The sequence below is a fragment of the Notamacropus eugenii genome, chromosome 5 (assembly GCF_028372415.1).
Source record: "Notamacropus eugenii isolate mMacEug1 chromosome 5, mMacEug1.pri_v2, whole genome shotgun sequence".
In the NCBI taxonomy this organism is placed as follows: domain Eukaryota; kingdom Metazoa; phylum Chordata; class Mammalia; order Diprotodontia; family Macropodidae; genus Notamacropus; species Notamacropus eugenii.
In genome coordinates, this window is record NC_092876.1 from 433,317,426 (window position 1) to 433,344,388 (window position 26,963).

At 32.9% G+C, this 26,963-nt stretch overlaps 1 protein-coding gene across 4 annotated transcripts in view; it reads right to left on the minus strand.

The window, feature by feature from the left end:
- USP9X (ubiquitin specific peptidase 9 X-linked) overlaps positions 1–26,963 on the minus strand; it is a 177,610-nt gene that overhangs the window by 115,051 nt on the left and 35,596 nt on the right. For all 4 annotated transcript variants that reach the window (XM_072615149.1, XM_072615148.1, XM_072615147.1 and 1 more), the window contains exons 5-13: positions 23,157–23,375; positions 19,348–19,463; positions 18,874–19,125; positions 18,662–18,800; positions 13,622–13,774; positions 12,322–12,426; positions 5,679–5,885; positions 3,909–4,045; positions 718–851 (exon numbers count right to left, since the gene is read on the minus strand). In XM_072615149.1, coding sequence (XP_072471250.1) covers positions 718–851; positions 3,909–4,045; positions 5,679–5,885; positions 12,322–12,426; positions 13,622–13,774; positions 18,662–18,800; positions 18,874–19,125; positions 19,348–19,463; positions 23,157–23,375 — 1,462 coding nt within the window. The remainder of the gene's footprint in view (positions 1–717; positions 852–3,908; positions 4,046–5,678; positions 5,886–12,321; positions 12,427–13,621; positions 13,775–18,661; positions 18,801–18,873; positions 19,126–19,347; positions 19,464–23,156; positions 23,376–26,963) is intronic.

The following is a 26,963-nucleotide window of genomic DNA, read 5'->3' on the forward strand; positions in this document are numbered from 1 at the left end:
ATGGTCTATAAAACACTGAAGAATTGCCCTCTGCATCAGTTAGGATACACATAGTGATGAAATATATCATAAATTTTTGGAAGAATTGAAAATATAGGCTGGTCAGGGAAGGGAATAGGATCTGTGGTTTAAGAATGAGCAACTTATAGGAAGGAAGTGAGGAAAATCAACTATAGAGGGTATATGGGGGAAACAGAAAAAAATTGTTCAGATGAAGGGCAGTTAGTTAGTTAATAGTCCTGAAAAGACAAGCTGGTATGTACAGTCATATGGCAACCTGTGATTATGGAAGGAAAAATGCTACATAAATTGAAATTAATCACATTTGTTCTCCTGAATCTTCTCATCCTTTCTACAATAAATATTGTGCCTTCTCAAAGAAAACTTTGATCATGGTCTCATTCAAGTATTTAGTCTCTCTACCATCACAGATCACAACCCATTCACCCCCACCATCACATGAAATTCTTGTCCATGCCTTTGGGTATATGCTCCATTGAAGAACTACTGAACAAGCTAGAGGCCTTTCTTTTACGAGTTATAATATTTCATGGAAACTATTCTAGAACTTAGGCTATTGATATAATCTTTTACTTTTAAAATATGGTAAAACAAATGAGAAAATAGAGACATTACTGGAAAGAAAAAATTTTAAGAGATGATACATCGTAAATTGTTAAATGTATTCTGGTTTTAGGGAGCTTTTTAATCACTTACCTTTTGCATATTGTCTCATACTTTCCATATAAGCGGAGAGATTTTCTGCTACCAGAGTAACTAGGGCGTGATTGTGCTGAAGTTGATTGATTAAATCATGACGATAAAACACATGTGGACTTCGCTGTGTTTGACTGAAATGCAAACAGTGTGTAATAGTGTAAGATGACATTTAACTATTGAATTTATTATGAATTTACACATTCTTATTTAACTGCTGGCTTGAAAAACCAAACATTTTGCATTATCACAGATAAAAACGGTTTATAATCACAATGACATTTATGCTAAAGAAGTCAACTACACACAAGGTTGTTTGTACTGCTGTTTTAAAAAAGAAAAACAATCCAAATGTAGTTTATTACAATTACCTCATCACCCTCACACAATTTTGAATAAGAAAAGTTTACATAAGCATTCTCTAATTTCTTCATTCTGTGATCTCTTGAAAAACCTTAATGTTTTCTGGTGACTTCTCTTCACACCAAAGCAGTTATGGAGTTTAACGGAAAAAAGTGAGGATAGTGCTTTTAGTTAATAGCAAAAAGCACATTCTCTTAGACTGGTTTGTTGTCAATTTTTCAACCTAAAAGGGGCAGAGGTCATCAAAAGACCTTTTTCTTTGGCTTATCAATGAAAGTAATGATCCCTTCCCCTGATGCTTGATGTCTTTGTTTCTCATAGTAAGCATTATTGACATGGCTTGCAAAAAAGATGATTAGGTACAAGAAAAAAAAATAAGTTGTCTGAAAACGAACCCACGCATTTATTAATGGAGACATTTTGTATTTAAGTGGGTTGGAGTGTCTTTAGTATCTCATTTGCTTTCTCTCTTCATTATCTTATCTTATATTTCCATTGGTGACACTTTTGATTTGGTTCTCTATTTTAGTGGTGTCAAAAATCAGGGTCTGAAGCTAGGAGGAAAATTACTTTGTTTTAAATCAGTCCCTAAAAGGTTTTGACTCGTAACTAAATTAATTGGGTATACAAAAAGTCACACTGTTTATATGTTAAATTGTTATAGTAACTTCTTGAATTGTGAAAAATTTCCACCAAGAAAAAAATTTATGCTTATCAAGGACCAAAGATGTTATTCTTCTAAGCATTCACCTTGGGAGGTAATGCACTTATTTCAAAAAACATACTAGAAGTGCCTTTGAAGTGGATAGCATCCCACTGGGATGAAGGAGTATTACGGCCCTGAAGCAAGAATCTGCTGTTTAACCAACTATGTGATCTTAGATACATCACTAAATCTCTCTGTTTCATTTTCCTAATCTGTGAAATGTGGGAAATAGACAAGATGGATTTGAAGGGTTTCCAGCGCTAACACTACATTTCTATAACTTGAATTTATTTTAAAAATCTCACTGCATTATAACTATACTTGGAATATAATCATAATAATTACTAAACTAAGCATCTTCTTGTGACTCTGAAGAAGTTTAAGAGGTAACAGCTGATATAGTGCTTAACAACAACTACCCCTTTTTGATGTTATATAAATAAAAATCACAACCATCTCTACTCCTCACTACCCTAAAATGACACCCTCTTCAAGACAACTTCAATTTTCTCTGCACTAATAACCAAATGAAACTGGAAGCTTATTCCTTGTTTTTTCACTATTTCTAATGGTACACACATTGAAAAGGAGACTAATGCACATTTATTACATCTTTGCAACAACTGTTCCTAGTATCCAAAAACTCAAGGGTTAAATTTAGATTGAACCTCCAGTCAAGAATTCTGGAATGGGGAGAGATTAGATGCTCTTCTCTGTACATGCCTAAATTTAAGTCTGAGGAAAAAGTTCAATGAACGATGTATGTAAATGTTTTCTTCCAAAATTTAACATTTGTTTTAAGGTTAAAAGTCAACCCAAATATTATTCATCTATACCCAAATTTATATTTTTTGTTGTTATTAAATAGCACAGGGTCATCACACAAATTATGGTAGTTTATCAATCATGTCTATGATTGACCTACATTTATGAGAGTTACCATTAAAATAAAAATGTGAGCCATAATATTGAATGTAATTTGAATAAGGAACTAAGGATTTATATCCAGTTCTTTTAATTCCCAGTTCAAAGCTCTTTTTTTTTTTTAACAACACCTAGCTGCTATTTTGTGCATATAAATTTAAATTTCAGCACCATAAAAATCAATTAAGTGGCAAAGATATTCAGTTCTAGATTTTTTTTCATTTATTCAAATGAAGATTTATATAAGCATCAGGTCACTAAAAATTTTTAAATGCCTAAAAATTCTAGTACTCAATAAAAAAAGAAGCATCTAAAAAGATGAGAGAGGAATGAGGGACCTGACAATTCTTGTAATAGACACAAATCACTTCAGTTCTGAAAACAAACAAGGATCAATAAAAAAGAATGATTCAATTTGTGATAATTATCTCTCGAAATCAGCCTTTTAAGTTAATGTCAATGAGATCACAAAAATATAGTGTTACTAAAAAGTTAAAATATAGTATGAAATATATGATTAAAACTCATGAGGGGACAAAATAAGGCTTTCTATTTTAAAAATTACAAAAAACAAAATGAATTTTCCCCTGAAATGGGAAACAAAAAGCTCTGATTATAAACTTTCTATGAATGATCCTTATTAGTGACAAATTAGCTATGTATAGGTGTTTGTGTGCACATGTGCTTCTGCATGAGAACGCAACACACACACACACACACACACACACACACACACACTTTTTTATGATAACAGAGTGAAAAATGTATTTTAAAGGTAAGGAAACACAAGGATGTCAGCTGGAAGAATAGGTTCATAATTAGGAGAGCTATGTTAATATTATATTAATCTCTTTAAATTAATTTTAAAAAATTCACACCTTATTACAGCTCACTTCTCCAGTAAGTAGTTTAAGATATTTAATTTCCCAATATTTTAGAGTTTCTTCTTAAAATTTTAAAACCCCTTTTACTATTTAAGTGTATCCCTATTACCTGAAATTATAGTTGTTTTCTACCTAATTTTCCTTCTCTTTTATGCTTACCTTTGTGATCTAATTCCGTCGCAGAAACCCATAACAACCATTTCCAAAAATTTCAAGACTTGTCTTCAAACTTATAACCCATGAGTTTTCTGAAGAAATGTTTCTACATAATATATATTTTAAAATTTGTTTATTTGAAAAAAACAAATCCATACCTCAAATTTTGTGGTGCTTCACCAAACAAACTACAAATTTCCCTAATTTGTTTCAATGCAGGAATCACCCACTTATCATTCGTGCGAAGTTCTTCTATAAAACGATCTATCCACTGGATCTTTTGTGTGTCTCGATCCTTAAAAAACCAAATTTCAGAGTTTTAATGTTGACTGCAGCCATAAAAGAATTCTGTTTTCAAAGAATTTTTCCATAGTTTAAAACAGACGCACCTTGTTTGTGTAACTTATACTTTACAACCTTTACTGAGACAAAGGCAAATGTCTAAGTCTGTGTAATCATTAAATAAACTGAAAGTTTGGCCACATGAGTCATAACACCTGTATTAATAATCCTAATGCTTTTGGACTTTTTGGCTTATTCAGTGGTTATAACCACTATTTTATATATCAAATGTTCATATTTAAATATAGTGTCAGTAAGGAATGCAATTTCTCTAAAATAAACTCTTGGAACAATTGCAAAAAAAAAAAATCTTACTTATTTAAAACTAACTACTTTAGGCCAGCAGCTATGTGGCACAGTGGATAGAGTGCCAGGCCTGGAATCTGGAAAACTCTTCCTGAGTTCAAATCTGGCCTCAGATACTTAACCAGCTATGTGATCCTATGCAAGTTTACCTTTCAGTTTTTTCATCTGTAAAATGAGCTAGAGAAGGAAATGGCACTTCAGTATATTTACCAAAACCCCCGCCCTCCCCCCCCCCCAAATAGAAAACTCTAAACCCAAATAAGGTCACAAAGAGTTGGACAGGCCTGAAACGAAACTGAACATTTTGGGAAAACTGAACACTACCATTTCATTTTATAAATAATGAGGAAATCATAATAGTTCACAATTTACTATTAAATTTGAATGGAATTATTGTAAATAAGCAAATGTCCTTGTTTCAGATACTCCCTCTTCCAAAACTTAATTTTGAAGTTCCAATTTATATCCCCAAAGTGATAAGCCACTGGGGATTATCACTGTTTAGCTGGCATGACAGCTAGAAAATGTGTAATATGTAGCTTCAGTTTACCAGAATTTTAACTCCAACTTTGCCAAGAGTGAAAATTCAACTAACTGGGCAAAGTATTTCAACAAGAATACACTCAATAAGAAATAGAAAAATAGGATTCAATATATGAGATTTTGTTTCATATAAACCTTGGAAGAAATATCATCTATTCATCCAGGGACTTATGTTCCAAGTAGAACACTTTTATATGAAAAATACAAGATAATCAATGGGTCTCTGATTTGGCCATTAGTGTATGGAGTAAATGTCATTAATTCAGGAACATCAATATATTTAATATTGTAATAATTTTAATATAATAATAACTTTTAACATAGTAAGACTAAATTAATTTATTTGCAATTAATGTCCCAGAACTTCGAATTTGATTATGGCCAGGCAAACCAAAAATGATTGTTTTATTTATGGAGCCTTTCCAAGTAAAGTGTTTTTTAATTCTGTAATGTAGTGTTTTCCCAAATACTCGCCAGATGAGAAACATCAAAAGTGGTAAATCACAATTGGGGTCAAAATGTTCAATAATTAGAACCTAGAAGGACAGGAGTAATGGGAATTACTCTACCCCAGAGATACACCTGAGATGAGAGAAATTAGGTCAGTTCCCAAAGATCACTCCAAAATATCAATGCTAAGGACTAGGTTAAGAAGAGCTTATAATTAAGCTGCCCAAATAATCATAAGATATGATGTGAGAGAATGACAAACTAGCAAAACAAACAAATAAACAAACCTGTGAACAACTATAATCTAAGATTTTAATGTGAGCACTGAGAGCCTGGTCCATGATATCAACAGGTACATCGTCACTGTGGGCCAAGTTCCACAAGAGATTCAAAACTTTATGGGCCATCACACCATCTTTATCATCTTCTGCAAGACGACGTATTAGCTCAAGTAATTTTTCACGCTGCTTTTTACTTGCATTTGTCCAACTTGCCTAGAAAACAAATTTATCATGCTGTAAAACATGTTAGTAATCCAGGTCAAATTCTCGATTTATAAAGACAGCTATCATCAGAATATGAAGCTAGACGCTGTAGTAGATAGAGTGCTAGAAGATCTGAGCTCAAATCCTGCCTAGGACACTAGCTGTGTGACCTGCAGGCAAGTCACTGAATCTTTCAGTCTCATTTCCTCATCTGTAAAATGTTAAGTACCTATTCCACAGAGTAGTTGTGAAGATCAAATGAGATACTATATATAAAGTGCTTTATAAACCTTAAAGCACTACGTAAATGCTACCTATGACATTAAATTTCTTTGAAAAACACCACATCTTTAAGAGGGGAAGGGAGAGAACTGAGAACTGAAAATAAAGTTATTGGGGAAAAATATGTGGTTTATTATTAAAAAAAAAAAAAAAAAGGAAAAATACCATATTGAAACAGAAATACTAAAACACAAATTCAAAGGAAACTATAATGTTATAAGTGCAAACAATTTTAAATAAATGTAAACTTCTCTAAAGATTTGTTAACAAACTTAGCTTCGATTAGAAATGCTACAGGATACAAAGGTTGCCATGTGAAAAGCAACATGAAAAGTTTACAGAGATATGGGTCCTTTAACAGAACAGACAAATCACAATTAAACAAGAGGGTAAAGTTACAGATGAAAACAAAAAAATTTCAAAGATGAGAGTAACAGTAGGTAAGAAATGAAACTACACACTGAAGCAAACTTCTCTGTAGTCAATGAATAAGCATTTTGCTAAGTGCCTACTATGTGCCAGAGGGCATCTAGGTGGAATAGGTCTGGAATCAGGAAGACTCATGTTCCTAAGTTCAAATCTGGCCTCAAAATACTAGCTACAAGACCACAGGCAAATCACTTAACCCTGTTTGCCTCAGTTTCCTCATCTGTAGAATGAACTGGGGAAGGAAATGGCAAACCACTCTAGTATCTTTGCCCAGAAAACCCCAAATTAGGTCATGAAGAGTTGGACATGACTAAAAGGACTCAACAATAATACCATGTGCCAGGTACTGTGCTAAGAACTACAAAAGAGTTAGTTTCAGGCAGTCTTAAATACTGAAAGAAAACATTAATTTCATACTCAATGATCAGCCTGATAGGTACACTTACTCAAAATAAAAATTAGCCTAATATTAAAACCAAAATGAAATGAGATGTTTTACAAACATTATTTAAAACTGATCTAAAAAACGAAAAGATATTCACTTTTGACATTTCCATGTTAAGAAATGAGAAACATTTAAATATCTTTCAACCTTGAAATCAGAAAACAAAATTATGCCTTAATGTAATGCTCAATTTCAAGAATAAGAAAAGAACAATTAAAATGGCTAGGTGATAAAAAAAAAAATTATGCATAATACTTAAAATGACATGTAATAAGCAATATTGTCGGTGAAAACAATTATCATAAAGAAAACTGTCTATGTTCTAGAAGATGCAGCCAAACTTTTCTCCCTTATAACTGTAAATGTCTACTGAGTCACAGAAATAAAAAAAAAAAGTCTGATAAAAATAGAACTCTAAACTTCTAGGATTACCAACTCATACCAGTCCCCTCCAAGAACAGAGAACACCCTTGCAAACTTAGTCCTATCTCGAGTGGATACCTAAGAGCTGGTACCTCTCAGTACTTAGGAGGCAGTATCTTTTTAAAAAATTATTTTTCAAAAATTGCTTTTTACTGATCTATTTTCTTTCCTTTTAAATTGGCTAGACTTGGCCATTTCTGTCCCCTTCCCAGAGAATCATTCTTTATCACAAATTATTTATAAAAAGAGGAAGTGAGGGGGAAATTAGCAAAATATGATGTGATATGCACCATGCTCTCCTCCTCAGCATAGATGGAGGATATTAAGATCTTATGCTTCTTTCTGCAGAAGGGGGTGGGGGCAAATTTATGCCTTATGGTTTAGCAACACTCATTTTCTTTTAAAAAATATTCTTATTGATACCCTGTTTTTACACCATCTAAAGTTCCTCCATGAATGCCTTCCCTTGCAAGATCTTTGTAAAAAAGAATTAAAAGAGTAAAAAAAAGAATTCAGTAAAACTCATCAGTGCACTAAAAAAACCTGACATTATGCTATGTTTTACATCTGACTTCCTCCCCCAAAATAAAAAAGGGAATATAGGGAGGTATCTTCTCATATCTTCTTGAGGCCCAGGTTTGATCTTTATAATTTGAAATAATTACTTTCCAGTAGTTTAAGGGTTGTTATCCTTTCCATGTATGTTTTTGTGGTCATTGACTAGAAGACTGTTTCTCTGGTTTAACTTTCACTTTATTGGGCATGAGTTCATTCAAGACTTTGCACACTTCTGTTTTATCATGTTCACTGTTTCTTCCAGCATGGTCATATTCCATTACATATATGTACCACAATTTGTTTACAGCTATTCCCCAATTAATGGCCATCTACACTGTTTCCGGCTCTCAGCTGCCATAAAGACTGCTGTGATAAATGTCTTGGTGTTTCCCATGGATTCTTTCGGTGGAGTTATGGACATTTTCACCACTTTCACCACTGTCTTTCAGAATGGTTGTACTAATTCACTTTGCTAACAATTCCTGTCTTTTTCACATGAAAATCTGTCAACTAAGTTTGGTAGTAATTGTCATATTTATTATACAGGCACAGACTGGCCGTGAACACTGAATATCCTAACGGTTATTTAAGCTGTCCTTTATTACTCTGAGGAATGTTTTATAATTTTGTTTCTACAGTTATTAGGTAAATTGACTCATATAGTTTAAGTGTTTTGTAGTTACTGTTATTATGGGCAGCGCGGTGGGATAGTGAACAGAGCACTGGGCATAGAGTCAGCAAGAACTAAGTTCATGTTTGACCTGAGATACCTACTGTCTTGTTATCTCCTGGATTCTGTAGTTGCTATAGCAAAATTCTGTTTTATATTTATAATAATATTCAATTTTACAGAAGAGGTACTGATTTCCTTGATCAGTTTCTTGTTTCCCTAGTACTTGTAAAGCAACATGACATTAAAAAGGACAGTTCTTTGCTTATCTTATGATTTTAATTTCTTTCTCCAGTCTTATTATTATTGATGGTGCCATGAGGTCAAATAACAGTAGAGGAAAGGGAACCTTTGTTTTACTTTTTACATTTGCTGAGAAAATTTCTGTTGTAAGGGTTTTTTACCTTTATGTTATATACCCTTAAGGTAATCTGGTTAAACCTGTGGAACTCCTCAAAATATTATCAAAAATATAATATAAAAATACAAAATAAGACACAGGATTACAAAGTAAAACAATAAAAATGGCATCTAATTATCAAAATATTCTTCAAAAATTTATACATCCTACCTTAAGACGACCTGTTATAGTGTTTATCCATTGTATATAATGCTACTTTGGGGTGTTATTAAATAATTTAAAATCAAACAAAGAAAAGATCCTATGCCTGTACTTCGTAATTTTTTTCTTTCTTTTCTTTTTTATTAAACATGAAGTGAATGAATATTGTACTTTGTGGAAATCTTTTTGCTCACTCAACAATATTACCATGAGCTTCAGGAAATTTTTGTTTTTAAAATGATAATGGTAATTGCTTTCCTAATGTTGAACCATCCTTGCTTCTCAAATATAGATCTAGCTTGATCATGACGATTTTTTTTTTTAACTGCTATGATCTTTCCGGCAGAATTAAAAATTTTGGCATGAATATTCATTCTTGAGAAGCTTATAGTACTTTTGATCCTTCAGTTCAAGTATAAAGAGAAATTTAATTTCTGCTAAGAGATTCCTTGGTAGTAATTTTACAAGAAGTTCAAGTTTCTTTTCCTGAGATTAGATGATTTAAATTCTCTATATGGTAAATGATTAATTGGGATATTTTTGTAGACTGTCCTTTATTTCTTTTGATTCTTTTTTTTTTTTTTATTTTTTTAATGTTTAACAATCACTGCCATACAATTGCGATTTTATCCCTCCCCACCCACCCCCCACTACCTCCCTCCCTCCCCACGACTGCATACAATTCTGTATAGATTCTACATTTCTTTTGATTCTTAGGATTTTTTGGTTTCTAACTATTCAAAGTGGGTTCTAATGGGCTTTTTTCTTTCTTCTGGGTTTTGTGGTTTCACCTTGTTCAATTTTTTATTTTGTTAATTTAATATTCTTCCTTTCTTAATCAAGCTGGATAAAGGTTTACCAATTTTTTTTAGCTTTCAGACAATTAGTTTTGTTCAGCAGTTCTATAGGTTTTTTCTTTTTGTTTCCAATTTGTCTATTTCTCCTCTAATTTTCAAATTTTCCTTGTGTTATTTTGGATTTGCTGCTTTTCTATTTTTTTTTTAACTGCATATTCAGTACTGTGTTAATAGTTATCCATTGTATTTTTGCACAGCAGCAAATTTTTCCTTTATTACTTTAGATCCTGTTCTATCTGTATGTCCTATCAGAATCACAGGTAGCAATATTGTCTATGGGTTCTTAAAGAATGTCATATCTTTGATTATGTCTATTTATGTGAATTTTAATTTCTGCTTTATGTGACAGACTGATTGCATGTCCTGATTTTTGAGATATACCTGATACATAGTAAATTTTGTTCCAGCTCTGACTTTGATTCTATGTGCCTTTTTGCTTTCTAGTTGAAGAAAGACCAATAGCAAAATACATGAGCAGCAGCAAAATTAGGCCATGCCCAGACACAGCACCACCTATTCACCCTTTCTTCTTCCCAGTCATCCCACAGGAAAACCAGTAGCAGAAGTCTAGAGCTGTAGCATTGCAAAGCTGGGGCCCTCCCAAGACTCAGGATTGGTACAGTAACCACTGCTAGCCTGGATATGGAAAAGGAAAGAAATTAAAACAGACATGCTTGTCTAACACTTATTACAAATCATAAAAATGGTATTAGTACAGTTAGAAACAGTTAGACTTCATTTATCAAATCTAATCAGCAGCATTCTTCACCAAAATCCACCTCTGGCTCCCTATTGGGACTCCAGGGTTCAGGAGCACTGTGCTAGCACAAAATACTCTGGCATATTTACATCCTGTCAAGCTGTAAAGTCTTGAATTATGTTGATATATGTTCACTGCCAGTTTAATAACAAGATATAAGTTATTTAGTCACCATAACTCTAGTCCAGTAGTTAGTATAGAAAGTAGTGGATTCAGAGTCAGAGATGCTGGAGTCAAATTCCAGTTCAGCTTTTTGCTACTTCTGTTGGCCCTGGGGGCAAGCTACTCCACCATCTTTTGGCATTTAGCTTCCCCATGTGTAAAGCAGGAGATTAGATTAAATGATTTCTACGTTTTCTATCTGCTGCAAATTCTATAACCCTACTAATTCGCAGGAGGGCTGCAATCTGCATTGGAACCTTTATTCTGATGAAATCAAAGATTCTTGAATTACTGAAGTAATAACAGGGGTAGCAGGCACTATAGATGAGAAAAATTTTGAGATAAATGGAACTTTCCCCTTTAAGTATCAATTAAAAGTTTTTTAAAATTTATTTAAATAGCAATCATTAGAACTTTTTTCTGCCTTAGTAAAATAAATAACCTACATATATATTAAACACTTCAGTAAGGGGCAACATAATGGATAGAAAGTATTATGTCAAAATGTAGTGATCTTCTAAGGAGTTACTGATATGTTCACCTCTGTTAGCTCTCATATCAAATAGTGCTAGACTAAAAATATAACCACTAGATCAATCTACCAATCCTTGCTATCAGCTATCATTTCTTCTTGGTCAGTAGTTCTACTTGTAGCATCTTTATATCAACAAATTGATTATTTTAATTTTGAGATATCTTCGATTCTGGCCTAGATTAGATAACAAAACTGGTTACATACAAAACTTAGTCTCTCTCTGAAATTATCTCTACTATTATGGAATAAACTATTTTGGATATGTAATTTATTTTCCCTGATGCTGAGAGGCTTTCTGATTTACTTCCAGATTTCATGGATGTTCTAAAAGTCTACATTACAAGTATAAAAAACAGCACTGCTTGGATTTGTCATTTCATTGGTACAAGGAACTCCCAGGTGAAGAAAAATCTCTACCAATATAGGATGCACCTTCTATGCAACTTATAATCCTAAGAGTGTTGTTTAGATCAGTGGGAGGTTAAGGGAATTGCCCAAGGTCACAGAGAGTCTGTGTAAGAGGCAGGACCCAAACTCTGCTCTTCCTGATTCCAAAGTCATTTCCCCTATCCACTATGCCACACTTCATCTTATTTACAATTATTTCCTCATTTGAAGACAATAACAAACACCCAACATAGGATATTTGCTTACATTTTCCATTTACCTGCCAATTGTTAAGTTTTGCTCATGGCCTATGTTAATGGAATCAAAATTCAGAGATTTAAAATATTACTTTGTATCACTCAAGGAAGTGTTTACCTTAAAGCAGTCAAAGAGATGATCAAGCTGTTCAGGAGAAAAATCCCAAGCCAATTTTGCTAGGAGATCATGTACATTCTTTACAATGGCTTCATGTTTTCCTGCCTGAAAAGAAAGAACGAATGTTTTATTCCTCAATTTTATCAAAGAACAGAAGATTTAAGGTATGGTCTTCCTAGAAGAACAAAAAAAAAAAATTCTTTGAAACTACAGCTAAAAGTTTATCCTTGATCTTAACCAAAATAAGCTAATTCACTCAAAGATGAAGCTTCTCAATGCTAAATTTTAAAAAGCAAGTCATGAGCAAAAATGATGGAAAAAAGGATCATAAAAATACCATCTAAAGATGAAAGTTAAGTTAAATTCTCTAGATGTACTAAATAGTCTACTCTTTGAAAACAGCTTAAAGAATTCTTCCACAACTGACCATGGATAAGAAAACTGTCATGGAGATAAACAAAGAACAATTATCGTCACTCTCAACTTGGTTAAATAAGCACTTTATCCTTTTCTAAAAAGTAGGCTTTACCCCTTAAGAAATTACTTCATAGGTTTCATATATAATAAAATAAGTTAGCTTAGAAGACATCAACTTATTAATGCAGTAATGCACATTCCACCTTCAGTAAGAGATTATTTTTCTTCAATCTCTACAAAAAAAATTCTGCTTGTGCTTGGCACAGTGGCTAACAAACAACTGGTGCTACATAAATGCTTATTCCTCATTTTCCCTCTTCCCTCACCCCTTCCATATGATAGGCAATATATCACACAACTTTAATGCAGTTGTTCTGCTTAGCAAAACAACACACAAACGTTCAGCCTCATGAAAATCCTGAAGAGAGGTATTTTGCTTAATAAAACTTTTAAAATTCCGGAGCTACTTAATTACAGCTCCTAGTTTTGGAAATCAAGTGAGGAGTGATTAGACACAAAGGAGGTTATAAAATCAATCACTCATTCCTCAAAACAAAACAAAAACTCTAAGTCAAACACACTCTGACTTACAGAAATACAGGGTCCTGCTGATACCTCCTGTGTGTCTTGATATTAAAATTTTCGTAATTGGAATAGTTATTCTATTTAGAATATTTGAAGGAGCTAATCCTGTTGAAGCTATGAATGTCTCCCAAATTTAAAAAATGATAAACATTTAAAATATGATGCGATTTACAAAATTTTAAAATGTTCACTATCACATATCCACATATCTCTTAATAAACATCACTTCACGTACTACTTTGACATATTTTGTAAAAATTCTTATTACAAGGGGAGATTTTCATCTCATATTCCTTACCTGTGCTGCCCAAATATTGTCAAGATCTTGCAAGGTGAGAGCTTTTTCTTTTATAACAAAACGAAGAATCTTCTCCAGTTTTTCTACATACTGTGGTTGATGAAGACTATCACGTAAAACTATAGATAAAATATTGTTCTGCTGTATCCATTCCTAAATATAAATGCAAAGTATGGTTTGAAAGCATCAGAGAAGTAAAAATCAGAAACATTAAGTAAATGCAAAATAAGGTGTCTTAATATTCAATGATTTATTCATAGAGTTCTTCACGCATATGTTTTAAAAATATAAATGAAACACAAGAAACTACTTATTTTCTAAAATTTTACTTTATCTATAAGTTCCATTATTATTAGATTCTAAATTTCAGATAGGAAAAAACTCCATTTAATTATCTATATTTTGAGTTGTCTTATTACTCCTCCAAAATAAATCAAAGAGTATTTATTAAAGTTACGTTCAAGAAACTGTGCTGGATACAGAGAATACAAATACAAAAATGGAATTGTTCCTGCCTTTAAGAAGCTTACATTCTATTGAAGAGCATAGCATGTAGATGGGTAAGTATACAAAATAAAATCAAGGTAATTTAAGAGAGGAGGAAGCCCTCATAATTGCAGGGACAAGAACAGGCCCCATGTAAGAGGTGACAGTTAAGCTGAATAGAGAGATTCTAAATTGTTGATGTGAAGACAGATTATCCAAGTCTAGGGAACAGTCTCTGCCAAGGTCCAGACATGGGAAATGGATGACTGTGCACAAGGAATAGTGCAGGATCAAAGAAAAGAGGAAAGACTAATATATAATAAAACTGAAAGATGGAGGGGGACATCTTACAGGTCAATGAGGGGAGCCTGTATTTGATCCTAGACAGAGAGCCACTGAATTTTCTATGCAGGTTCTAGAGTTGACAACGATATAAATACTTTCATGTTTATAAAAATTTACTATTTTCAAACTAAAACTACCACATACAAAAGACAGTTTTTCCATCAAATTAGCCTGTCAAAAAAGTGAAAGTATTTCAATAAGTTATTATATTAATGATATGTAGTTCTTATTAATTTGTTTACTCTTTTAAATATCTGACATATAGTCCATTTAGAAGCAATGTAAGAGTGAATTTCTTTCTTTTTAATCTTTCAGGTTATTAAATACTTTGTGGAAAATCTCAAAAATGAAACCTAGTTTGAAGAATAGTATAGTATGTATCCAACTAATAAAATTATGTGAAGTACCAAAAAAATTTTTTCTTTAGTAAGTGCTACACTGATGTATATATTCCATGTACCACTCTCCTCTAGATATTAAAGGTTTCTTTATTATCTACTAAAAAGTCTTTCACAAAACAACAAAAAATAACTTGAGAAATAATATAACTTAGAGTCATGGATTATTCTTCTCCATAATACTGTTCTACAATAATTTCTCACAAGAAAATTATTTACTACCAAGGATTTTATCATCTATAACCATGAAGTGGCTCATATTATAAGGGGAAGATAGTATGTTTCACATATTACTCCACCTTTATCTTATGTGACATATTCTGCTTGAGTTTATATATAGCTCATGGGTTAATGTGTGTGTGTGTTCTTCCTTCGTTGCCAAAGAGGACCATGCCATCAGAGGAAATGATGACATGACTTGCACTTGACTTTGTTTTGAGGGAGGGAGGGCTGTGCAGGTCACCAGCCTCACTTCTCCTCCAGAGCCATCTGAATCCAGTGACCAGATATTCATCAGGATGACTGGAGATGACCCAGGATGATGCAATTGGGGTTAAGTGACTTGCCCAAGGTCACACAGCTGGTGAGTGTCAAGTGTCTGAGGTGAGATTTGAACTCAGATCCTCCTGATTCATGCACTGGTGCTCTATCCACTGTACCACCTAGCTCCCCCTGGGTAAAATGTATAAGAACACAGGAAAAAAAAAAACCAAAACAAAAACCTTGACATCTAAGGTTCACTTACGCTTACCCACCTTCTGAATCTACGATTAAAACAGATAATGGCAGCTTACATGAATAAGCTGAAGGAATGACAACAAACCTAAACATGAGTGTTTCAACAAACTGTCAGTTCCTTTTGGTAATTATGAAACTGTCACAGGAACACGGAAAAGGGCAAGCTCAAGTAATCAACATACATATACTCTTCCACTCCCCCCTCCCCAATGTTTTCTTCCAAAAGGAATAAATTTAACCTTGAATTCACCCTTCACTACAAAGAGTTTTAGAATTCTTCACTAGAGTACTTATACACACTGCTGTCTTCTGGCTAACTTGTCTATTACTTTTTTCTTAAGCACTGTTTATTACATTTTATCTTCATTCCCCAAAATATTCACCTTCTCTACCCCAGAGACTGAACCCTTGCAATATAAATTTCTCAATGATGCTAGGAAAAAGCAGATCAGCAAAATCAATCATCATATCAACAATATCTGTGTAACTTTCTATTTTAGAGTCCTCCATCTCTAAGGCTCAGTTTGGAGACCATAATTACAAAGTTTCAAGATTTGGGGTTTTCCTACTTTCCACTCATGTTTAAGCCACCCTTTTATTTCTTTAAAGAATAATTTGGATTTGGTTTTTATAACTTGACAGACTGAATCCCAGACAGTCTACATATTCTATAAGTCATTTCAGCTGAAATTATGGTTTCTTATTTTGTTTTAGATTTTAACACCGCTGTATGGAAATACTGAAATTTGTGGTTTTATTGTGTACCCTGCTATTTTTACTGATACTATAAATCATATTAGTTTCTTTGCTGATTCTTTGGAGTTTTCTAAAGAAGTCAACATGTAAGGAGTATTTTTTTCTCATCTAACCACTGTCTATGCCCTGAATTCTCTCTCCTGTCTTGCTTCAATTACTAGTATTTCTAGAATTAAGTCAATTAAAAATGGGAAAAGGGGACATCCTTTCTTTACTCCTCAATTAAATGGGAAAGTTTCTAAATATATCATCATTATAAAAATACCACCTTCTTGGTTTAAGATATGTACCCTTTTCAAATTAAAAAAAAAAAGGCCATTGCTACGTATGATTATAGAATTTTTGGCAAAAGTGATTATGTTTTATCAAAAGTTTTTTGCATCTAACTACACAATCATGTGGTTTGGTGCGGTTTTGGTTTTCTCTATGATTATATTAGCTTTTTCCTAACGTTGAACCATCCTACCCTGCTAGGTGCAAATTAAACCTGGTGAGAATAAATCAGCTTCCTTAGGAGAAGTTTATTTCACATTTTTGCCTTAACAGCCATTATTGGAGTTTGTTAGAGTGCTTTCTTTTTTAACTTTGGAGACTGTACAACAAAGGAATTACTTGTTCCTTAAACCTCCAATTAGACTTCACCTGCAATTCCTTCAGGACCTTGAGTTGTTTCTTCGAATGATCCATAAAGTAACGTTTCAATTTTTTTGACATTTAGTTGTGTAACATCTCTATTTCATGTTCTATTAATATGGACATTTTTGCAGATAATTTTGATTTTGTCATGTTCATTTTTTATTTTAGTCATTTTATTCTTTTTTTTAATGAGGTTATTAGCAAGAGGCTAGTAAACTATACTGGTAATTAGAAAAAACAGTATTTATATAGTATTTTCATTTTGTGTTTTTTTGCTCTTTTGGTTTTTAAAAACTATATAATTAAGCTAACAAATTATGGTCCCTTTTTTGTTAATATGCTTTCAGAAAAATATTTTCTTGTCTGTGGACTGGTTTAGGTGCATTCTGGAAATGTTATGTTGTATTTCATCATTATAATTTTCTTCCAAATAGTCACTGACTGACTTCCTATTATTTGTTCTTATGAAAATAATTTAGGTCTCTATCTTATTCATGTGCACCCTGTACCACTATCTTTATTGCATTAGTCTATAAAAGATGTTAGTATTTTCGCTTTTCTACACTGATATATTCTTTCATTTTCCCATTCAGAAATCATCCTAAGTCTTTCACAGCTTTACAGCTTTTACAACTTGAACAGTTCTTTGCTTTTTAAACTTTCATGTGTCCACCTCTGAGGAAATATTAAAGTCTGTTAAAATTACATTACAATGATTTATGATATTTGCAGTAAAGCTAATTTTTCCTTTATCAATTAAGACACAAGCTTTTTTGTGCATATATACCTAGTTTGAATACTGATCCTTTATCTATGGTTTCTTTGAATAATGATAAAGCCTCTGCTTTTTTAGGATAATCCGATGGATAAGTAAATTTTGTTGTAGGCAATCATTTTCATTCTAAACTTCTCCTCTCTATATATGCTGGTTGGGTTTTATTTTCATCTGTTTTATGTATAGTCTTTTATTTTATTGGATGGCTTAATTTATTCACATGGAAAGTTATTAATAGGGTTGAGTTTTTTGTCATTTATTTCCTTCATTTGGATTAATATTCTCTCCCTATTTAAATCAATATATTATCCCAACAGTAAGTTTTGCTTAGGTTATCTTTTTATTTTATTCCCATAGGCTCTCCCCTCCTTTCTCCAATAAGTTTACTTGCTCCATTTAACTTTACTTAAATTGTTAATTTCTCTTCCCTTTCTAAACCATTTATTATTTAGCTCTTGCTCACATACATCTAGGAAGAAACACTGAAAGATGTGTTGCAATGTACTTCAATGAAGGCAACTCATTCAAAGATTACATTATTTTCTTTCTTTTTGAAAAATCTAAAAACTAACATAACTAAAAGAAACTAAAGTATACCTACTGCCAAAGACCACATAAAAATGCTACTGTATTTTATGGCAAAATTCCATAAGCAACTTATGCAGAAATATCATTTTAATAAATTCCCAAAGAACAAACTATAGTGTGGCAAGCAGCAAAGCCATAATTTCTGCCATGCCATAAGTCAATCAATACAGAAAATTCTTATAATTATTAATAAAGATTGTAAGTTAACCAGATTTTTATAATTTACACTTTACAAAGTTCAACTAAAATTAATTTGATTTCTGTCACAAACTATTCTTTAAACATATATGATAAGAAGCAGAAAGTTAAAGAACTTACTGCCATTCGTTCTGCAGTGAGCCACTCTTCCTCCTCAGGATTACCATGCCGATGGGTATAATATGACACACTAGAGATCACCTTATTAACCTCATTTAGGGCATTCATCTTGCCATTGAAAGAAGAAATTTGTAACAACCTGTAAGAAGCACTAGGTGTTAGAATTTTTTTTTAAAACCCACATAAAAAATTTCAAATGGAAAACAGCTTACCTAAGTATCATTTTTAATCTAAATATTTCTAAATTTTTTACAGTTTCTTCTTGTCCTGGCACTCGTGAAGCTAAATTCTTCAAAGATTTTATTATCATTGACAAAGCATCATTTTTTGCTTCATTTTTGGCTTCTTTTTTCAGTTCATCATCAGTTAAGTTTTCTAAAAACTGTGGAACCATTTCTATAATTGGAAGGAAATATTTCTTCACTGTATGAAGTGTCAAAAACTCGTAGCACTGTCCAAACGGTCTGAAAATAAGGAAAATGTTAGAATTTGTGTAAAGGTCAATTTTAAAACAAATTATCTTTGTAAAAATTATTGCAGTATTTATAGGAAGAAAAATAAACATTTCAATTTTAATTTAATATTGTTCATCAAAGAAAAATCAACCAGATATGCAATATTAAATTTGGAAAAGCAGTACTGAGTTTCTAGTGCAAAACAAACGTTCAATTATAAGTTTAACTTACTTAATAAGAGCTGCAATAATCTGGACATTCAATGCTGAGCCACTAATGAAGCGATCGTGCAAAATCTGGAACCCGTTTAATGTGCCAAATTTATTGATAAGATCCACTAGCCAACCCTGTAATACATTTAACAATAAAAATTAATTTTTCTCTTTAGCATAAAGGTAAATATTACCTGAAATATTAATTTTCAAAGGAAGAACTTGATAATAGAAGTAGAGCCTTAGCAGAAGACTAATAGGAAATTTGCAATATTAGATCACTTTAAAAGTATTCTATAATATATACCTTACATTTGCAGAGAACTTTTATACAAAGGAGAGTAAAATGATTTGCTTATTAGCATTACATGGCTATCTGGCTGACAAATAAGAGTGAAAATCCATGTCTTCTAGCTCCTTCCCCCAAGTTTTTCCCCATCAAAGGCTACTGCTTTTCAGACATCTTTTGAGTGTTTTTTTATCTTGTATAGTAAAACTTGTATAAGGAAAAGAGCTTACTGTGTTCTAAAAAGGAAAGCCCAAGATACTTGATTACAAAAGTTTGCTTGAGTTTATTTCATACCAATATAACTAATTACAAAGTACTATGCTGCCCAGAGATTAATTTCAACATCTCAGATGTAAAACATGCTTTTGATCCTAGAAACAATATGTAATAGATTTATAAATTCAAGAAACCTCACTCCCTCCACCCTTCCCCAGAGGCATAATACAGCAAACAAGCCAGATAACAGAGTCCACTTCCTCTTTCCCACAACTGCCTGTTTCTGATGAATTGGACCAATTCTTAATTATCTTGGGGAAAATTCCACAATATGACACAGATTGTCTCATAGTCCCTGCCCCAGGCATAAACCCACCAGGAACTTAACCTAAAAAGAACTAGAAGAAATCTTTCCACACATGAACATATATGAAAGGAAAAATAAATTTTACAAGGATACATGCTTTTAATGTGGCAGGAAAGATCTAAGAAATGGTAACACAGGAACATGAATTTCTACAGAAAGCTTGCTGAAACTTTTTTTTCTCTTTTCCCAAACACTTAAAAATACATCATCAATGGGAAAAAAGAGAGAAACAAAATCATCCCTTCCCCAAGCTTTGTTCCTTAAGCACATGCTTACGGAAAGCTGCTAAATAAGAAAAGGTATAAAAGCATGATAATAACTCAAAATCTGACATTCAATTCAAAACAGAAAAATTCAGATCTAAAATACAGAGAATTTTCTAACACAGGCAAACACTTGGTGTCCCATCCAGTTCATGCTGTTCTTTGCATCACTAAGCGCCTTATCTTCAGGCTGTCCTAAAGTTTTTATCTGCATCATCAATCAGTAAGCATCAATAGTCCTCAAACTCATATTAATTTTTATTACCTTCCAATGAAAAAAAGTAGTTATCATTAAAACATTCTCAGCTATATGATGGGGCAAGTGGGGATGGGAGAGAGAGAATGAATGAGGGAGAGAGAGAATTCATTACAGTTCTAAGTAAATTCTAGAAACTCCTGATACCTATTCTACTTTGTATCAATGTCTGCTGCAAAGGATGCACGCTGGACAATTTTAATTTTGTCTTCTCCCAAATCCTAGAATAAGTATATTCATTTTTAGCCCAGACCTAAGATTCCCTTCCACCTGGGTGGGGACAAACATTTTTGTTGTCCATGCTCCCATCCATGGAGGCCCCATGCAAAGTAATCTTTTATAAATATGGATAGAAATTACAAAGATTTTAAGCTTTTTCTTTCTTTGTAAAACAAAAACAATTAAAAGAATTCAAATATAAGAAGGCTCTAATAACCTGGAGATTGTTGGTAAAAGTTAGGGATGACTAAAGAACAATTCCAACATCTACCTAAGAAGAACAACCCTGACTGAAGGTCTGTACTTTTAGCTTTTCCAAAGGAAAGCAGGGAATTGTGCTGTGATGATTTATCGTTTTTCCCTGATGCTCTTGGAGAAGAAGAGTAAGTCATTTATTTTCATTTCCTTGGATCTCCTATTTGGAACTCTGCTTGCCAACATTCAACTGATGACTATCTTTTAATATCCTGTACAGGTGCACAAAATTTAATCAATTTTGAGGAGATAAGCCTTTAAAACAACTTCCATCCTTAGACACTTTGCTAGAAAAATTGCAATAAAGTCTTTTCCACTTTCAGTTGGGAGTAAATGCAAACTAAAGGGTAAGCCTCAATAAAGTAAGTTACTCTTTACATAAATTTACTCATTCTCTTAGGTGGATTAAATTTTTCTGCTTATCAGAATAACTAATCTTCATTCCTATAAAGTGGGGGGACTACTCTGTTGGGAGACTGAAATTATCTCCATAGCCACTTTCATTAAACAGGTAGATATAAATAGTTTTCTCCCCCAAACTTCTCACATAATACTTGGTAAAAATATTCTTTGGTTATTATGAAGAAATATAACAAGATTAACCACAAATCATAGGGATTTTTCCTAAGCCACAAGTCAAAAATGCTAACAGTGCAAGTATTTAAGACAAAAACATAGGAAATCCTTGTCAGGTGCTATTTTAAAGTTTCAAATTCAATTCCCTTGATATTGCTTATAAAAGATCAATATCTTTCATTCAATGGCAGAAGCAAACTAGTAAGATAAGAGAACTACAAACTATTTATTAAAAATTTTTTGTAAAGGACCAATATAATGATTTTAAACCTCTTCCTTCATACAGAAAAACTTATCAAGAGGAAAAGACACAAGTTTAAACATCCAATAACAGCTTTAGAGACAGGAAGCACCCAAATTATTCCTTATTAATGCTACTAAATTCTAAGAATGAAAACAAAATATCAAGTAAATTTTAAATAAGCATTAGCTAAAGCTTGCATATTATTTTTAGGTCAAATTAACAATTAAGAAGAACTTTTATGTATTTGCCAACATCAAACAGATGAACACTTTTAAAAACCTTGCCCAGCTGCACAAAAAAATTTAACCAAATTATGGATAAGCTTAAAAAAAAAAGCATACGACAAAGGAAGAGTTTACTAACAAAACAGAATTTTTTTTGTTGATTCTAGAAAGATACAAATGAAAATTTATGCAATATATCAAATGGAGTAAGATGTTCCTTACATGGGTGAGATAGATAAAGTTAGGCATATTTTAATACTACACTGGGGTAACTTACTTAAAAAGCATGCCCATATGATGTTATATATAATTTTATTCTTAAAATTTCTAGAGAAGTTAAATATTTTAAGAACTCTGCTTTTATAATATATTAAAGATCATGTCATGCCATGGTATGACAGAATCACAGAATTTTAGAGCAACTAGAAATCTTGGAGATTTGTAGGCCAACCTCTATGCTCAGGAAGTCGCCATTACGTATTACCCATGTGCTGATGAGAAAACAAGAAGCTTCATGGTAGCATTTTGGTCAGAAAATAAAAAAAAACTAACTGGCTGTAAAATAAGAAGCTGAAAAAGAATAGTTACAAATAACCAAATCTACAAGGTGATCATCAAAAAAAGTCTCCAAAGGTCCCTGAAGTTAGTTTCATAACACCATCTTAAAAACTTTACCAACTGTTACATGTTTCTTAAACAGAATATCAAAGAAGTTAAAACTAGAAGACAAGACTTTAAAGGCTAGTTTCTATAGGTACAAATAAAAAGTCAAGTAGAAAATAATGCAGAAACCCTTTAAGAGAAATAGTGAATGATTTTTGCTTTATTTTTTTTTTTAATAAATTAGTGGTTATCTCAATCTAGAGAGCTGTAGTAAAAATGCAAGTGGAATTCTAATTCTGAAAACAAACCAACACACTTTTGGAGATCGTGGATCTGGAGGACGGGCGTAGAGTTCATCTTCTGCCAACTGAACACCTGCAGGAATTGTTTCAGATGGGCGTGTACCATTGTATATATGGAATTTGCAATGAGGATTTAAGGCCATAGCAAGAAGTTCTAGAAGTGGAAACCAATCTTGGGAAAGCTTGGCCACACAAAGCTCCACTAGACGATGAGTGTTGTTAATAATACACCTCTGTTTTAAAGAAAAAAAGAGATGTTTTACAATTTATGAAAATATTGCAATTTTAGCAATGGTTATGTCTTCTAAAATTATTTTTACTAATGAGATCTATTTTTCTGTATTGGCCAGCAAGATTAAATCTAATTTCACTCTAGAATTTCAAAATGCTTTAGCAACATTAAGCATATAAAGAATAAGTTATTTGCTGTATATACTGCTACCAGCATTGATATGGCATCTGCAATGTTACTATATTATTTTTTTAAAAGTTTTATTTCTTAGACAAAATCAAGGTTCCACCTTCTGTAAGAAACAAAAGAAGGTCTCCATTCTTCTTTTTTCACTTCCTAATGCTTAGTCTTAAAACAACTTTCAGCAAACTAATCACCTTTCCCTGGCTAAACTATACATATGGGTACCATTAATAGACTCAAGGCATAGCCTGGGAATCTAAAAAAGTAAAAGGGACAGAAAAGAATGGAGATTCAGGAAAGGAGAAAAATTGAGTATAAGAATGATTTAGTCTAGAATGCTATTAGAGACTTAATTGCAACTGAACTAACTATTCACTACTACCCTATCACATTGGTTTGAATATAGGCTAACTTCCCCAAAATATGATTAAATACACACACCCAAAGTTCTATTCCCCAAGGAGAGACTACATTTTTAGGATGAGGGGGTAGTTTTGAATACACAAAACTTGGGAGATGTAATGTTTACAATGGGGAACAGATAATGGTAGAGTTGCATACACAGATCATGTCTTAGCAAGCTGGAACTAGATTATAGAGGGTTTCAAATAAATTCAAGGCAAAGGGGTTTCTATTTTGTTCTAGAAGAAGCCACTGAAGATTTTTGAACAGAATACTAACAAGCAGAGACATGAAGATTACTTTTGGAAGTTATAAAGAGGATCAAATGGGAAGAGGCAAGATTGAAAGATAGAATAATAAACAAAGGAAATTACAAGAGCGTGGTCACTGGGGCCATGAATTAGGGTGCTGGCCACCTGAGGAAAGAGCAGAGGTCACATGGGAGAGATTTCATGGACAGATACTAATTGCTCTAAGTGATGAGAGAGAGGATCAGATGACTCAAGAATGACTTCAAGGTGATGAAGCTTGGCTCTATGGAGGTAAGCTCAGAAGAAACAGGTAAAATGGAAGAAGGAATGCTTCATCTACAAAATTCAGGACATCCTGATGTAATGCTAAGGAGAGTTAAAGGTCTTTAAAAAAGCTTGATTAGGGGAGATTTGCTTTGTGTTGGAAGGCCTACACCTTTTCTTAATGTCTAATGAGGCACCAGTTCTCAAGGGCTGTGATATGCCTTCTGGCTCTGAAAAGGTATATACTCTGTGAGGTGAGGTTTTACTTGGGGGCTTACTCTCTGAAACTGTTTGTCTGGCCAGAGGAGACTCTGGGAAGCGGCTGTAATGGTCAGATAGTTGGGTATGTCTGTTGATCTGTAATGTATGTATTGCTTACTGTCAGACAGTTGGAAGCCCTGTCTGCTAACCTTTGTTTCCCTGTTTGAATTTTCTCTGAAGTTCAGGGTGCTGATTTTTCCCCCTAAACTAAGTGAATGACATAAGTGCTTGACTAAAGTGATTGCTGACCCCTCAAAGCCACTTCTCTTTTAGAAGAGCAGATCTAAGAACCTGCACAGCAGGCCCTTCTGTGTGTCGGGGTCCTTGCTGTTACACCTGAGGTTCAGGTAGGAATGGGATACTTTACATGAAAATGCTGAGCACGCAGATGGCAGTGAAAAAATAGATGTGGAGAGAAATTAGGGAAAGGGATAAAGATATAAGAGTCATTTGCTCAGAGATGCTAACTGAACCCACACGAGCTGATGAAATCACCAAAGGAAATAGCTAAAATAAAATAAAGCCTAGAATAGATACCTGTGCTTAACTGAGTAGAGGAGAAAAACCATGAACCAGAAGATACTGTTAAAACAGACAAAAAAGAAGACTGAGGAGAGAGCAGTATCTTGGAAGCCAAGTAAGGAAAAAGTGTTCACTCACAGGAAGGACCAACAGAATCAAAGTGAGCACAGTCCAGGAGGAGGAGAAATACTGAGAAAAAAACATAAAATCTGAGAAATCTGCTACCATCGCAATCCTTCAGACCCAAGTGTCATTGGGTGAAATCAGAAGCCAAACAGGCTGCAAGTGCAGACACCTTGGAGAACCGTGGTCATACAAGGCAGAAAAGAAACCAGCCCAAGGTCATCTCTAGAAACAGGCCAGAGGAAGAAAGCGACGAGTGGCGATCACTGAAATCAATGCTTCCCAGCCATTTATCCTAGAGGTGGCAATGAATTTCCCAAGACTTGTCAAAACAGGTGATAAGTTTCTATTTTTGGTAATTCATATCAAACAAGTAATTTGCCAGAAGGACCACAGAAATTTCTGTAACAAATTAGGAAAACTGGGGCAAGAAATCAGCTATTATTCGACTTCCCTTTCAACTTTTTCAAAGGATTTGATTATTGCTATATGAAAATGCATTTAATTTGTATCATTCTACTTTACAAACATTATAAAATTTCTCAATGAGTTTCTTTGTGGATTATCAGGGGTTTTCTCTGAGTAAATCATGAAGACATTAACAAAAAGCACAGCTTTGCCTCTTTCCTGAATATAATGCAACATTTAGTCTCTATTGCTATCAGTTGCATGTCTAGCCTATTTCAAGTGACAATGGGTAACTGGGAAGCATATAAGCTTGATATTCATGTATTTATCAGGAAAACTAGAGTTTTCTCATTGCAAATTATTTTAGCTTTTGGTTTTAGATAACTTTAAATCATATGCTTATGCTTTCTAATTTTTTTTTGCATGAAACTGCTATAATTTATCAGTTTATTTTTACATCTATAAAAAGAATCTTGTAGTTTCAAATATTTTGGACTTTAACATTTTCAATCACGTTAATTATTTTTTCTCATGTTGGAATATCTTTGCATCTTTGGTATAAATTTAATTGATCATAGAGAATAACTTTTTGGCTATATTAATATATTCTAAAAACAACTTGGAATTCTGATAAACGAGAGATATCCACATTCTTTGATTTAGACACTTCATTGCTAGGCATATAACCCTAAAAAAATTAAAACTGAAAGTTCCTATATATATAGAAAATATTTAAATTAATACTTCAAGTGGAAACGAAGAAATGTAAACAAAAGTAAAGGACCATCAACTTGCCTAAACAAATTTTGGAATGATGATGTAATATACTATTATTGTGCTGTAACGAACGAAGAGAAATATGGGAAAACTTTTATGATATGGTACAGAGTAAAGTAGAAAAAGGAAATCAACATATATAATGACTAAAACAATATAAAAGTAATACACAAAAGCCTCAAACAAACCTGAAGGCTGTGCAAATTCAGTAAACATGTTGCTTAGTTTCCCAGACCTGCTTTCTTCTCCACCTTCACCTCCCCTCCCCATCTTCTCCCCTCCCCCTCTCTGGAATAGTTCAGTGCATAGTAAAGGGGAAGATGTGTTCAGAAAAGAAAATGATATAAAAACAAAATATACCAACAAAAATTTGAAAATAATTAAAAAAAAAAGAATGT